This window comes from Cynara cardunculus (genome assembly GCF_001531365.2).
Source record: "Cynara cardunculus var. scolymus isolate 2C chromosome LG 14, CcrdV1, whole genome shotgun sequence".
NCBI lineage: Eukaryota > Viridiplantae > Streptophyta > Magnoliopsida > Asterales > Asteraceae > Cynara > Cynara cardunculus.
The window spans coordinates 9109060-9124944 of NC_037541.1; the positions used below are offsets into that span (position 1 = coordinate 9109060).

Consider the following 15885-nt stretch of genomic DNA (forward strand, 5'->3'; position numbering starts at 1 on the left):
TGCTATTTATACTAGTTCCTAACGGCTTTTCTGACATGACCTAGACAAGTGAAATGATCTAAGCCGTTCAAATAAAGCAGATTACAAACATAGTCACGTGAGAAGCACGTGCAGCTAACAAACCTAAGTAAAACAGTAAGAAGTGATTCTTCGCAGAAGATAGACTGCAGACCCTCTGTGAGACATCCCAGAGGCTCTGCTGGATATGACTTGTAAGCTCTTGATAACAGAAGACCATTTTCCAGAACCTCTGTGAGAGACAACAGAGGTTCTGTCAATCTTGACTTGTACGCTTTTGTATATCTTCTGTTGTTGGTCCTTTGTGGTTTTCTGTGGTAGAACCCTTCTGTCAACACTTGCAGTAATACTTTTTCATACTCTTACATTAAATGAAATATGAGAGCTAACAATCTCCCCCTAAGTATAAAAAAGTAAAAATTGACAATTTAAAGCAAGAAATGACTTAATTGAAAAAATTACAAGAGGAGATAAAAATTCATCTCTGAAAAGAATTACATAAAGAAGGAATTACAAAAATGTGTTGCTTAGGCCAAAACTATTACAGAAGTTTATCCAACCACAGAGTCTGGATAGTCGTCTACGGCATATAGCATGTCAGTCTTGATGGTTCTGTAGACATTGAAGATCTATTCTCTGAAGTTGACTTGTACTTTGATAGCCTCTAGAATGCCAGACACTTCACCCTTCCTTAGATGCCCTTTGTTCACCTCTGCCACTGCTTTGTTGAATATCCATTCAAGGGTCTCTGTGGAGTATTTGTTCGCTTCTGTCGGAATGAAGAACCTTAGGATGTTATCCTTATCCAAGAACACAAACCCAAAAACAGGGTTGTGAACAATGGAGTTTGGATGACACCTAAGTATCCATTCTGGCATGTTGTTTGGAGGGGTGATCTTAAGATCTGACTAGGCTAACCTCATTGCTATCTCGAAGTCCTTCTGGCTGTAGTACTTCACTTGTGCACGCATGACCTCGATAAGCCTTTTAAGCGACAGAGCATAGCTTGACCTCCTCTCCATGTATTTGTTGAGTATTTTGTGCAAGAAGATCAAATCAAATACACAAAGGTTGTGGAGGTCAGCATCTGTGAACGTGTACAGGTTGCCGTCATTCCTCTTCACAACGTATTGAGCATAGAACACCGTCCTCTTCAGCAGGGTCCTTGGAGAAATTGTTTCAAGTGACACAATCACGTGCTCTGAGAAGACTTGCTCACATTGCCTGGTGAGCTTAGAGAACTGGAACTTGGCATCAGCAGAAGGAATACCTGTGAGCTCTGGATCATAGGGGGGCTCTGTGTCCACTGCAGAATATCTCCACATCAGAATCTCTTCCACAGTAGTAACAGGCTCTGTGCGTACTTGTTGCATGGGAATCTTGCTCATTGATTCGAATATCTCAGAAACCCTTCCTACTGTGGCGGACTCTGGCACTTTGGCTTCCTCTTCTTCAAGTATTAGCCTCTGGGTTGACCCTTCTGCAAGGATAGGTTTGACGGTTCCTTGTAGAGCGTCGAACGTACCCGTGGACGTTTCTCCTTGGACTTATGGGAATTTTGATGAAGAGCCTTCTCCTGCTCTGGGGATGGGACCTTTACCCTTTCTTGCTTGAGCCCCTGCCAGAGACACCTTTAATGCTTGAATGAGCGTTGGGTCGCTGTACTCCTCTTCATTTATTTGTTGTGGAGTCTCTGAGCTTGACGACACCTTCTATGGTGTCTCCTCCACAGCTTTGCCTTTGCCTTTGCCTTTAGGCTCTGGTGCCTTTTCCTTGCCTTTTGAGAACAAGGCAGATGTAGAGTCCACTATCTTGAGTGGTCTGGCAGAAGACTTCTTTGGCTCAGCTTTCTTCTCCCCCTCATGACGATCATGGTCATCACCTACCTCATTCCAACATAACGGCGTTCGACATTTTCTTCCATATAAGACTTCATAAGCTGCCGCTTGGATGCTGGAGTGATAACTATTATTGTAGGCGAATTCTATCAACGGCAAATGTTCTTTCCATGATCCCCTGAAGTCGATGACACAAGATCTCAACATATCTTCGAGAGTTTGGATGGTTCTTTCACTTTGTCCATCTGTTTGTGGGTGATAAGTCGTACTTATATTACCTCAACTCAGGTTGTCTAAAACCTGGTTATAACACTTCACATGATATACACATATCAAAAACTCACAATCATGCTAATTATAGTATCCAGAAATAGTTTTATAAACATCTTCTCATATAGAGAACCATACGGTTCTATTTCCCAAATTACCAAATAAGGAGTTTTTGTAAATAACTCACCTTATGATCACGAGATATGAAGATGCAGATAACAACAACAAATAATCTAGGACAAGAATCACAAAAAATTGTTTTTACTTGCTTGCTCTTCTCGATTCTGATTTCTCAAGCTCAAAGTACACACACAGGAAGCCTCCTTTCTTTTACCACCAAGCTCACCAACTTTTATCAAAACCCTTATGAGATAATTTAAAATATCTCATCATAACTATATTAAAAAATTGAGGCAGTGGAATGTTTTTATAAAAGTTTAAACATTTAACCAAGTCAACCCCTTTAAGTTACCACCATAATTCAAAAACTACCCCGAACTTTATATCCGAATAACCGGTTATCACAAAAAATCATGAAATTGTTTAATATGGTGCAATTGATTCAAATAATTCTGATGAAAATGTTTCATATATTTTTGTTTCTATGTAAAGTTAAAATGTTTCATATATTTCTCTTTCTTGATGAAATTTGTTTATTAAAATTAATAGAAAAACAATTTCATCATATTAAACAATTTCATGAAAAAAATTCACTAAAATAAACAATGAAATCAACGGTTTTCACGGTTTGTACAAATGGTCTAGTTTGCAAAATATCCCTCCCCTTTATACACACACACACGCACACACACACACACACACACACACATATATATATATATATATATATATATATATAGAGAGAGAGAGAGAGAGAGGAGTTTATTTTACAAACCCGACCATTAATACGAACCATCCAAACCAACTGATTGAGATATTTATGAAAATAATGATGGTTCATTTATTTGATAGATATTTATAAAAGATTATCAAAGTTAAGTTATTGTAATCAACGCTTTATATTAGAAAATAACCAAAATATTCATTGAATCAAATATTCATTAGATTAGATAGATGGTTAAGATTGATTTGCAAAGTTTGTACTATTATACCAGTTTATCAATGACATTGTTTGTCTATGTGGTTTGTATTTTGTTACAAGTGAGTCTCTTCTCTAATTTTGTTAACTCCCAACTCATTAAGGTAATTTAGTCAATTAATTAAAATATCTTTTTTTAAAAATATATAAAGAAGGGATCAAATGTAAATCTACCCAATTATACAAATTTTGCAACCAATATTTGGCCAATCAGATTTTTTCCTTTTTTTTAAATTTCTTTATATTAAAGGATTTTATTGTCTTTTTATCATGTTAGATTATTTACGGACATTATCTATTAATTAATACCTGGATTTGTGGGATATTTATAATGTTTTTTAATAATCGTTTATTTCATGATTTAGACTTTTTATTCTAAATTTTGTCTAAGACTAAAATTTTGAATACTGCAAATTTCGAAGTTTTCTTATGTTCATTAATGGCGGGTAGGAAAGAGTCTCATGGTTTTGAGTGAGTTTCGTTAAATGAAACCCATGTTCGTGATGTATTTGAGAAAAATGAAACGTTTATATCTTATTTTGTTATGTCGATTGTCGGAAACAAGAAATGGAGTTCCGTTGTGGAGAATGATGTTCATCAATTTATAAGTTCTTTTTTGATTTGTAATGTTGATCGTTTAACTGTAGAGGATTCTGATGGTATTTTTTTTTCTTTTTTTTTCTTGTTTTATCTACGAATTTCATTATCATTCAAATTTATTGTTCTAATGTTTACTATCTTTAATTGGAAATTGTTATGAAAAATTGATAGAATGCATACTTGGTGAAATCATATTGGTGTGTATTATTTTTATGTTTGGATGTGTTTATGTTTAACGTATTTGCACAAAGCTTGAAACCACCACTAAAAATAGAACATGAAACACTGAAACACGAAACACGAATCTTGAAACACGAAAATATTAAACATGAAACACTGAAACACGAAACAGAAACAAGAAAATATTAAACATGAAACCAAAAAAATGAAGCACGAACATGAAACATAAAACCACAAAATATTGAAAAAATATAAATAAAAAATAAATATTTAAACTATTACCAAAAAATCGCGTATACCATTAATTATAACTAAAAATAAAATATGAAAATGAAAAAAATATATATATTCAAAAAAATCTTTTGACTATTTTACCCTTTTCAACTTTAATTTAAGTAATATCTATTAATTATTTTTATTATTAATATAAATAATCATATTCATTTTTAATTATTGATCAATGAAATTAAGGATGAAGATGGGTTTGCAAAGTTTATAGTAGCGATGTCGTATGCAAAAGAAACCCCCCCCCCCCACACACACACACACACAAACACACACACACACATATATATATATATATATATATACTAGGTTCGATCCCGTGTATTACACGGGGTAATTTAAAAAATTAAATTATGTCAGGAACTTATCTTACAGATATGAATGATCATCGAAAGTACGATACTACTTCAGACTTGTACTCTTGAAATGATTCTGAATAATAACTCTTCAGACTTGAATTTAGAAATGAAACTTATGATAACTGGATCCTGATTATCACCCAAGGTAATTAATGTGTGATCACTTGATAAGTGATTACGTGATAGCATGATAAATTTGTTACATTTGATCATGCTAGTATGTGAAAATTATGTGCATAATATAGATGCATGTATGAGAGTATGTATATGTGGTAAGTCAAAATGAAATGCATATAAAATATGATATGTATACATGAGCATACATGCATATTGTGTGTGTGAGTATGAATGCATGTGTATGCATGAAGTGGGTGTACGTGGGAAGGGGGCTGTTTAGTCAACCTTCCAGTTTTAGAAAGGTATAAAGGGAGGGCTTAGCCTCCATTTCTCCTCTTCTTGCTATTTTAAAAGTTTGAGCGTTTTAAAGAAAGAGGAGGTTGACCGGATACTTTTTGAAGCAAAGTAGATTCAATTATTTTCAAAAGACTTTTAAGATAAGTGATTCTTACTACTTTTTAACTCTTCATAATTGTATAATTGGATATAGAACTTTATTTTTGATTTAAAAGTTATTCACTGGAGTATTGTCCGGGTTAGTCTTAAACTGGACAAGTGTTAGGCGGATTAGCCTTAATCCGGTCAAGGCATAAGCGATTTAAACCATAAACAGGATAAGGGTTGGGCGATTTAAACCCTAAACCGGTTAAGGCTTAAGCGGTTTAGTCTTAAACCGAACAAGTGTTGAGCGATTTATGATTATTGAGTTTATACCAAGTATTTTGAACGGAGAAGTAGGAATACGACTAAAGGGTGTCTGGATTATTTTTTTAAATCGGACAAGCCTTAGGCGATGTATTGTCCGGACTTGTTATCCGGACAAAAGTGTTGGAATTTATTCTAAGTGTTAAATCGGACAAGCCTTGAGCGATGTGTTGTCCGGATATGGTAAACCGGCCAAGATTTGACCGGAGATGAAGTCCGGTCAAGCCATGTTGACCGGATTTGTACTATGCCTTGTGCTTGATTGATAAAAATTGTTATTTTATCATAAAATAGAAAATTTGATGTAAATGATTTTGGATTGATAATAATTCCATTGACTGCGGTCTATTTGGAATTGTTTTTGTAGAATGTTTTGAAGAGAAAATAAGGATGGCATATCAAGGAGAGGTGTACCATGGGATAAGGGTGGCATATCAAGGAGAGGTGTACCATGGGATAAGGGTGACATATCAAGGAGAGGTGTACCATGGGATAAGGGTGGCATATCAAGGAGAGTGTACATTTGATATAAAGGTCGCATTTGTATGTGTGTTGAATGATATAACTCTTTCTATTATATCCCTTAAGATTACCGTGGTTTAGAATCTTTATTTCTTTGTGATTTAAAGATTTAGGATCAATGTTCTTATTGAAAATTGTAGTCTGGATGTTATTGAGGAGAAAATAACAGGTTTGGCCTGAAACTTTAAAAAAACCTTGTTTGATAGAAAAGGTTTAAAAAGTGGCATTATATGAAACCTGTTTGGTTCAAAGGTATGTTATTTGAATAGCTGAATGCTTGGCTTGAAAATGGGAAGAAACTAGTAATATGCCCTCATTTGTTCATAATATTGATTATATATGTGAAAAGTTGTTTTATTTAAAAAGTTTTGGTGATTATCATCCTGCAATAACTTAAATACGGTAACTCACTAGACCTTTCGGTCTAACCCTCGTTTTGTGATTTTAACTATGTATTGCAGGAGGTACGGACGGTAAGGGGAAGGGGAAAATATGATATTTTCCTAAATGCTTATCTACATGAAGAATTGTTTATGATGTATAGTATTGTCTGATGAACGATAATTAGTACAAGAAATGTATTTTGAATTTTTGAGCCATGTTATACTGGTAGATTCTTGTACTATAGGACCTAAGTGGTATATAAACATGTATTTCTTCCGTATGAAGTATATGTTACATGCAATGTGTGGTATGTGGTGTTACAAAACTATATAAATAATTAGTTAAAATGAAGTTAACCCTATAATAAAATTAAATTTAGAAATGAAACTATATCAGTAAATTGAATTTAAATTTAGCGGTAAATTTAGAACAACTTTTCAGACTTGTACTCTTGAAATAACTATTAAGTATAACTCTGAATAATGACTTCAGACTTAGACTTGTACTCTTGAAATAACTCTAAAGTAAAACTCTTTATATTTCAAAGCTCTGTATAATCAAGAAAAGTCAACTTTTGTTGATGTCCGCCACAAATCCCCACAAATCCGTCACTGAATTTATAAAAAAAATTGTAATTAATACTTATTTAATACTATCATAAATCCGTCGGAAATCCGTCAGAAAATTGGTCTAATTTATTTAAATAAATTAATTAGCGTTAATTAATTAAAATTTAGGATGTATTTGAATTGATTTTTATATTTAATTATACTCCATCGGAAATGTTTAAGAAAACTTTTTTTTTATTCTTTTCTCTTCCAAAAAAATATGTTTAAAAAAAATCCAACGAATTGTAATTTTCTAATAAAAAGTTATATTCCGTCGGAATTTATTTAAAAAAAATATATGTTTTATAAGAAAAAAAAACTTTTTTTAATAAATTCCAATGGAATATATTTTTTTATTATAAAAATTATTATTCATCGAAAATATTGAACTTCTTCTACATATATATTTTTGGAAGGAAAAAATATAAATAAAACTTTTTTGAACATTATCGACAGATTTCAAACGGAATTTGCATTTAACGGCGTGGGTTTTTCCGATGACAATATCCGTCAGATAGTTGTTTTTCCTACGGATTTTGCCGTTGAAAAAACCACATTTTTTAGTAGTGATCAATCAAATTGGTATAATTGAACTGTTAATGTAAATTGTGTCTAGATACGTTCAAATGAGTCTAATTGAACCACTAATGTAAATTGTGTCTAGATACGTGTTTAGGCAGGAAAACAAGAAATCCGCCTCACCAAAAGATGACACGTGTCATCCAAGTTATTTATTATAAGTATAGATATGAGCCTGATAACTCACTAGTTTATAATAACTGTAAGATTCAATATCAACCAACAACTTTATATAATAAATGCTATTGCCTTAATTAATTAAATGGGTATATTAGTAATTTTCTAAATTAGATAGCAACTAACCAAATCTATAAATATAAATGTCATTGCCTTAATTAATTGTATATACATTTTAATATAAATAAAATTAGCCTAAAAAATCAATCCCAATTCAGAAAGCAATCCAATATCAAAAAGTTACTCAGATGGTTGTGTTTTCAGATATGTTTCTCCTTTAGGGTTGAGTGGACGATTATAAAGCAATGCAAAAGACAACAGAGAAAGAAAGGCAAACAAAAACAATGTATCAAAACGGAGGAACTTCCATTTGGAGAGAGTGTAGTGAAAGTCCAACGTATCATGTAGATGAGTTTGATGCCAGAGTTTCAAGTCATCTTACTCTTCCCATTCCAAGAACGTCGGAGATATAACACAGATCTCGCTACTGTACTACAACATGACCCAAATCTTGATGATGCACTACATCCCAGATCTCGACGACCACTCTTTACCGTCACTGGCTTTAATGACCTCTCTCCTCGCCTAGTCGCCACCATACTTGCTGATAGGCGGGTTTACACCCCCCTAAATCTAACTGCAAGTGTACATGTTGAATCAAGTAATATGTATAGTAAGTACGAGTATTGAACCAGAGGAGCTAGGTATTAAGTAACACAATGACTATAAATACAATTAATTGGACGATATGAATTGGATGATTAGATTAATTAATTAACTGATTGATTAAACGAAGGGAAATCTTAAAGAACTGCAAGAGCGAAGCTTGGAAACGTTATAGGGGGAAAAGTAGTTAGGAGTTGGGCTTCAAAGGGTTTCACACAAAACACTTCAGTTGGATCATTTCTAGACAATTCAATTAATGAATACACAATCATTCGAACTCCTGTCACCCTTTCTCGAATGATAAAGAGTTATTCCCAAAAAAATAGTTGTTTTATCTCTAGAGTATGACAGGTATGGCTCATCCCAAAAGTACTTTTTCATCTGAAAGGAACTTCATTTTCTGATGAGAATTCATACCATATGGTATCACTGCCCCCAATAGGAAGTTCACTATATCAACATACTATGGCTCTGAATGACTGATCTTAAGTAATTGTTCATCCGAAAATGCATCATTGATGACTGATTCATCAGTAGAATGCTCTTTATTCCCTTCCAGACGTGAAAGGTGGTATGCCACTGTATTCTCGGAGCCTTTTCTATCCAATGTTTCTGGATCAAACTCTTGAAGCAGTAATACCCACCGGATGAGCCTCGGTTTCGCATTCTTCTTGGTCATTAAGTACTTTAAGGCTGAGTGATGTATATGTAGACAATTTCCTTGGCACCAACTAGAAATGATTGGAACTTTTCGTAGACGTAGACTACTATGAGTAGCTCCTTCTCAGTGGTTACATAGTTGACTTGAGCCTAGTCTAATGTCTTGCTAGCGTAGTAAATAACATATAGCCTTTCTCTTTCCTTTGCCTCAACACAACACCTACTGCAATATCACTTGCATCACACATAAGTATGAATGACACATTATAATCAGGTGCCATAAGGATCAGTGCTTAAATTAATTCCTTCTTCAACCTCTCAAAGGCAAAGATACAATCATAAGCAAAATCAAATTTGGCATCTTTAATTAATAAAGCACACAAGGGTTTAGTAATTTTGAAAGAAATCCTTGATGAATCAACGAAAATACCAGCATGTCCCAGAAGATATGGTAGATTCTCAATCAATGCGACCTTCGCTTTTCTACCTCTATCCCTTCCTTTGAGACCTTGTGGCCAAGCACTATTCCTTCTGTCACCATGAAGTGACACTTCTCCCAGTTTAAGACCAAGCTTATTTCTTAATATCTTTATAGGACGACTTCCATATGTTCTAAGCATGTGTCAAATGAAGGTCCAAATATTGAGAAGTCATCTATGAAGAATTCTATAGTTAGTTCCACCATATCTGAGAAGATTGCAATCACGCACCTCTAAAATGTTATTGGAGCATACACAATCCAAATGGCATCCTCCAATAAGCAAACCTAACATAAGGGCAGGTGAAGGTTGTCTTCTCTTGATCTTCCGGGGTGATTGGTATTTGGTTATACCTTGAATATCCATCCAAGAAATAGTAGTATTCAAACCTTCTAATTGCTCCAACATCTAGTCAATGAAGGGAAGTGGGAAGTGGGTTTTCCAAGTTGCATCATTCAGCTTCCTATAGTCAATACACATTCTCTAGCCCGTTACTGTCCGACATAGAATAAGTTCATTATTGTTATTTCGGACGACTATGATGCCCCCTTCTTTGGTACTACCTGGACTGAGTTCACCCAAGGGTTGTAGGATATATGATCCCAACATCAAGAAGTTTTAGAATTTCCTTCCGAACCCACTTTCTTCAAGTTAGGGTTAAGCCAACGATGATGTTGAACTGTTGGTCGGTGCCCTTCTTCCAGATTAATTTTATGTGTGCAAAAGGCGGGACTTAGGCCTTTAAGATCAGTTGTTGTCCATCCAATGGCAGTTTGATGGTCTAGAGGACTCTCAAAAGTTTCTTTTTCTTTTCAGAACTCATATGAGAAGATATGATAGCGGGAAGTGTTTCTTTGTCCCCCAAATAAGCATACTTTAGATGTGCTAGTAATGGTTTAAGCTCAAGCTAGTGGTGTCTTGGATGATGATTGGAATTTAGGAATAGGTGCTCCCAGATATTCAATTACCGGTCTTCGAGGTCATTTGAATGTTGGTAATGCATTGTGTTTCATTACACATTCACACTCTGGATCAGTTTTGATGCCGATCAACACATCATCCCATTAGTCACCAGATTCTTGTTGCTCGTAAACTTCTCTAATTATTTGGTCAGTAACATCCAATCGGTAGCATTCATCTGACTCTAATATATGTTTTGCTGCCTGAAACACATAGAAAACAACTTGTTCATTTCCTACCCTGAGTTTCAGATTACCTCTTTACATATCAATCAATACTCCCCCAGTAGCTAGGAACGGTCGGCCAAGGATCATGGGTATCTCTTTGTCTTCATCCATGTCCAAAACCACAAAATCAACTGGGAAGTAGAATTTGTTTACTTTGATCAACACATCTTCAACAATCCCATATGCGTATTTTATGGATCTGTCAGCTAGCTGAAGGGTCACACTCGTTGGTTGCACTTCTCCCAATCCCCGTTTCCTAAAAATAGACAATGATAATATATTATTTATTTGCCCCCAAATCACATAAGGCTTTGATAAACTCAAAATTCCATATATAAATAGGGATAGTGAAACTCCCTGGATCTTTAAGCTTCGAGGGAAGCTTTTGTTGGATAATTACGCTACACTTTTCAGTGAATGCAACTGCTGCATGCTCCTCAATCTTCCTCTTGTTAGAGAGGATGTCTTTTAGAAATTTCACATATGAGGGATTTTGTGCCAAGGCATCTTCAAAAGGGATAATAATATGCAATTTCTTAAAAACTTCAAGAAATTTAGAAAATTGAACATCATCCTTGTGAGCTTTCAAATGGTTAGGATACGGTATCCTCGGTTTAACTGTCTGCTTTGGTGGAATGCTCTCTTCTTCTTTTTTCTTATTCTCAGGATTCTCCATTTCAATTTACTCATCTTCTTCTACTTCCTCTACCTCTATGGCTTCATCTTTAGTAGCTTTCCTTGTAGTGTCCTTAACCACAGGTTCTCTCATAGGGACCTTAATGAGCTCCTTACCATTCCTTAAATGAATGGCCTTGCAGTCTTCCCATGTTTTTTTATTAACCTGGATATCCAACCCGCTATGTGAGCCGACTAATCCTAGAGCGACCACCTACTTTTGCAGATAGCTCGGAGTCACCGAATTTGAACCTCCGTAGCCACAAGGAAATTTTTATTCCTCCTTGGATTTGAACTTGGGACCTCCAGAGTGTGAATTGGATGACTAGGGAATTGGCCTTGGATCCGAGTTTGAAGGGCGTCTGCTACTTGTCCCACTTGGCTTTCCAAGATCTGAATTGAGGTTGTGTTCTGATCAGTTGCAGATTTCACTATATTAATAGTGGATGCCAGCGTGCCTATTGATGATGTCAACCCTTCAACAACAGTATCCATCTTGGACACAAGCTTCATCATCATCTTAAGTCTTGACTTTTTTCTGAAGTATGCCCTTCATCTTTCTTTGATGATAACTTGGAGGATGATAAATATTATTAGACTGAGAAGAAGACGAAAAGTTAGAATTTTTTACCAAGATATTGTTGTTGTTGTTCCATAGATTCCATGCAAAATTGGGATGTTTTTTTCCATCCCTCGTTGTAAGTGTTGGAGAATGGATCATTCCGAGGATGGTTATTCCTATTTATACATAAACTGAACCTACTCTGGTTGTTGCGAATCACAAAATGGTGGATAGTATTATGGAATTCGTACATCAAACTGAGATGATGATTGTATAGCGGCTCCCTTCAGTTGGATGGTAATAGTTGTTATTTGGCTTTTATTTCCTTTAACTCTTCAGACTTTTGAATACAAGCCACCCTTCTGACTGGCGACCTTGGTGTGGCACAACTGTGCTCAGATAGGTTTTCAATTAGCTTGATCGCTTCGTCATACGTTTTGTTCATTAAGGCACCTTCAGCAACTAAAGTGATGTCATTCTTATACTGAGGATGTAAGCCGCTGAAGAAAGTTTGAATAATGACCCATCCATGGAGACCATGATGACGACACCTATTCAACATGTCTTTGTATCTTTCCCAAGCCTCATATAAGGATTCTTGATCCCACTAAACGAAATGTGTAATCTCGGCCATCAATTGGGCAGTTCGGTCCGATGGAATAATTTCTAAAAGGAAGGCAATCACCATCCCAGTCTAAATGTTTATCTGACCATTTGGAAGATTCTCTTCCCAAGTAGTTGTTTTGCCTCTTAGAGAGAATGGGAAGTAACTGAAGTTTGATAGCATCTTGCAGCACTCCATTCGTCTTGAAAGTGTTGCATACTTTCTCAAATGAGCGAATATGTCCATGAGGGCCTTCCAGTCCGTGCCCCTCCAAATTGGTTTTCTTAAACTAGGTTAAATGTGCCACATTTTATCTCAAATGTGGGGTGCTTGTATGCCAATATTTATGTTTGCATAGGTTCGATTGGCATAAGCCCTCATGGGAATACGGGGTGGAGGTGGTAGAAGTGGGTGAACCTCGTCTTCAGGTCGTTCTTCTCCCATTTGCCTTAACTTTCTAGCTTTTGATTCTTTCCTCAATTTTTACGCGCGGTCCTTTCAATATCTAGATCGAATGGTTCTAGATTTTTATCTCTAGAACTTCTTAGCATAAACCCTAAATCCTGTAATTCAGAAAGAGAAAATCTATGAACCCGAGAAATAATGAATAATTGAAAAGCAAGTAAAATAAAATAAAGTATCCAATGTAATAATAATCATAGTTAGTAGTGTTATTAGAGCAAAACTAGTTCTCCAATAGCGGCACCAAAAACTTGATAGGCAGGTTTACAACCCCCTTAATCTAACCGCAAGTGGGTGGATTGAATCAAGTAATATGTACAATAAGTACGAGTATCGAACAAAAGAGGAACTAGGTACTAAGTAACACAATGACTATAACTACTATTAATTGGACAATCTGAATTGGATGACTGGATTAATTAGACAAAGGGAGATCTTAAAGAACTGCAAGAGTGAAGCTTGGAAACGTTATAGGGAGAAAATCAGTTAGGAGTTGGATTTTAAAGGATTTCACACAAAACACTTCAATTGGATCATTGCTAGACAATTCAACTAATGAATACACAATCACTCGAACTCCTATTATCCTCTCTCGAATAATAACAGGAATATTTTCGGAAAACAGTTGTTTTATCTCTCAATCTCAACACCTGTAACCAGAAATTCCTTAGAAACAAGATTGTGAATCGTACTAAGACTTAATTGGTATATCTCTATCCAAGTTCTCACCTTAGGCATATAATCCCAATTCGAGTTACAATTTAATTCTCTCAAATTTAACTTATAACAAACAAATCAATTGAAAGTTGATCAGACTCACAAAAGCATTAACCTTTAAATCATATGCTTCATTAAATAGAGAAGTCTAGAAAAAATCACAACTTTATATGTTCATATGTTTGTAATCCAAAAGTAACCCAACCCCCAACCTCTAAAGATTAGTTCATGTTGGGGGGGGGGGGTATTGTAACGCAAAATAATAGAAGAATTTATGAATCTAAACAATGGTCTCTCAAACAAAAATCTAAAATATGTAAGAACTCCCTTTGAATTGCAATACCCATGATCAATAGATTGATCTTCGTTAATAAATTGCATCGTAATGGTCTCGGTGCTTCAATCCGTTGTAATCTTGATGAAGGAGTCTCCCCAAAATCGCCTCTTGTCACCCCTCTTTTAGATAGATTGCTAACTCCCCCAACCTAGCAGTGATAATGATTTAAAACGACTCAGAGGTGTTCACTAGTTTAAACTAGCGAACAAACTAGCTCGGGAATTCCAAACTAGCTTGACCAATCAAAATAGTTAATCCTGCGACCTGCCACACGACCTAGTCACGCCGTTCACTGTTTCCTTCTTCTTTCTCTGTTTTCGAACCTACACTTCCAGATTTTTGCCATAGCCAAACAAAATCAAACTCGTGCTTTTTAAACTAACAAATCATAAGTTTAGACCATAGGATTAACCAACAAAGTTACTAAAACAAATTCTCATCACTCAAATTCATTTGAATAATCAAAGTAAATGGGTTTAATCCAACTTTGTCCAACAAACCTTAAGAACCCAACTGCACAAACCCACGTTTACTCAAATGCTTTCAAACTTGAAATAATTATAAACTAACTTGCCAAAAAGAGGAAATCAATATTTTAAGATCAATTACTTCTAAAGATTTAACAAAGAGAAACCCAACCCTAATAATCTAAAACTAGACTAAAATTAACTAAAAAGAAAAATAAAGGGATGGTTATCTTAGGGTTTAAAATGAAAGGTGAGTAAGAAAATACCTTCTCAAGATAAAATCCAAATATAAAATTCCACATCCTTATTCATCAATTCCTCTAAAGAGATAGCTCCTGGAACCTCAAACACACACACACACCCACCCACCTACTCAAGGTTCATATGGAAGAAATGATGAGGAAGTAACCCACTTACATGAGTCTTCTAACTTTCCATAAAGAACCATCTAAAACTAGAAAGTGACACACTCCACCCTTGGACTTTTGAATTAAACCCAATAATTTAATACACCAAGGTATTACAACATCTACCCCTTAAAGGAATTCTGTCCCAGAATTCATTCATTCAAACAAACAAGATATTTAGATCTAATTTCAGATTCTGATTTCCAAATAGCCTATTGACTTTTATGATAATGCCATTGTACCTTCACTAAACTAATCTCTTTACTTCTCAACCTGTGAACTCTGTAATCAATAACTGCTTCTAGCTCTTTGATATATTGTAGTTTCTCATCCACCTGAATTTCTGGTAACAATATTTCCTGATCAGAATCAACTAAAACACTTTCCCAGATTAAACACGTAGAAGGTGTTGTGAATCCCATTGAGCACTGCTGGAAGTTCTAACTTGTATGCTACGTCACCAACCCGATCATTGATTACAAAAGAAACGATGTACCTCAAACTCATATTTTTCCTCTTTTTCCAAAAGTGAATGATCCATTTCCATGGAGATACTTTCGATAACACATTGTACCCTACCTGAATATCTATCGGTTTACGACATATGTCAGTGTAGCTTTTCTAATAGTCTTGAGCTATCTTTAAGCATTCATGAATATGATTGATCCTATCTACTGTTAACTGAACAATTTCTAGCTCGTCTAACTGTTTCTTTCCCACTTCATTGCAATATAATGGTGTCCGACAGTCTCTGTCGTACAAGACCTCGAAATGTGTCGTCTGAATACTGGAGCCCACCAGTTTATTGATGATACGCTATATTTAATGTAACAACCCTCACATCTCAAATACATATAATTCACATCATCATTCTCATAATACTAAAATAGTATTATTACAAAACATGAACTATCAAAATRT

General features: G+C 35.1%; 1 protein-coding gene across 1 annotated transcript; it reads right to left on the reverse strand.

Annotated features, from left to right (window-relative positions):
• Positions 1 to 10610: 10610 nt before the first annotated feature.
• On the reverse strand, positions 10611 to 11409 carry LOC112526413. The gene is made up of 3 exons (XM_025136697.1): positions 11141 to 11409; positions 10785 to 10989; positions 10611 to 10709 (listed from the first exon to the last, which is right to left on the reverse strand). Exons 1-3 carry the CDS (start codon positions 11407 to 11409, stop codon positions 10611 to 10613), a joined length of 573 nt encoding a protein of 190 aa, XP_024992465.1.
• Positions 11410 to 15885: the final 4476 nt, after the last annotated feature.

Coding starts and splice junctions, on each gene's coding strand:
- LOC112526413 (XM_025136697.1), bottom strand. CDS start 11,409: ATGGAGAATCCTGAGAATAAGAAAAAAGAAGAAGAGAGCATTCCACCA. Junction 10,990..11,140: donor GCAGTTGCATTCACTGAAAA/GTGTAGCGTAAT, acceptor GTCTATTTTTAG/GAAACGGGGATTGGGAGAAG. Junction 10,710..10,784: donor CGTTCCTAGCTACTGGGGGA/GTATTGATTGAT, acceptor TATGTGTTTCAG/GCAGCAAAACATATATTAGA.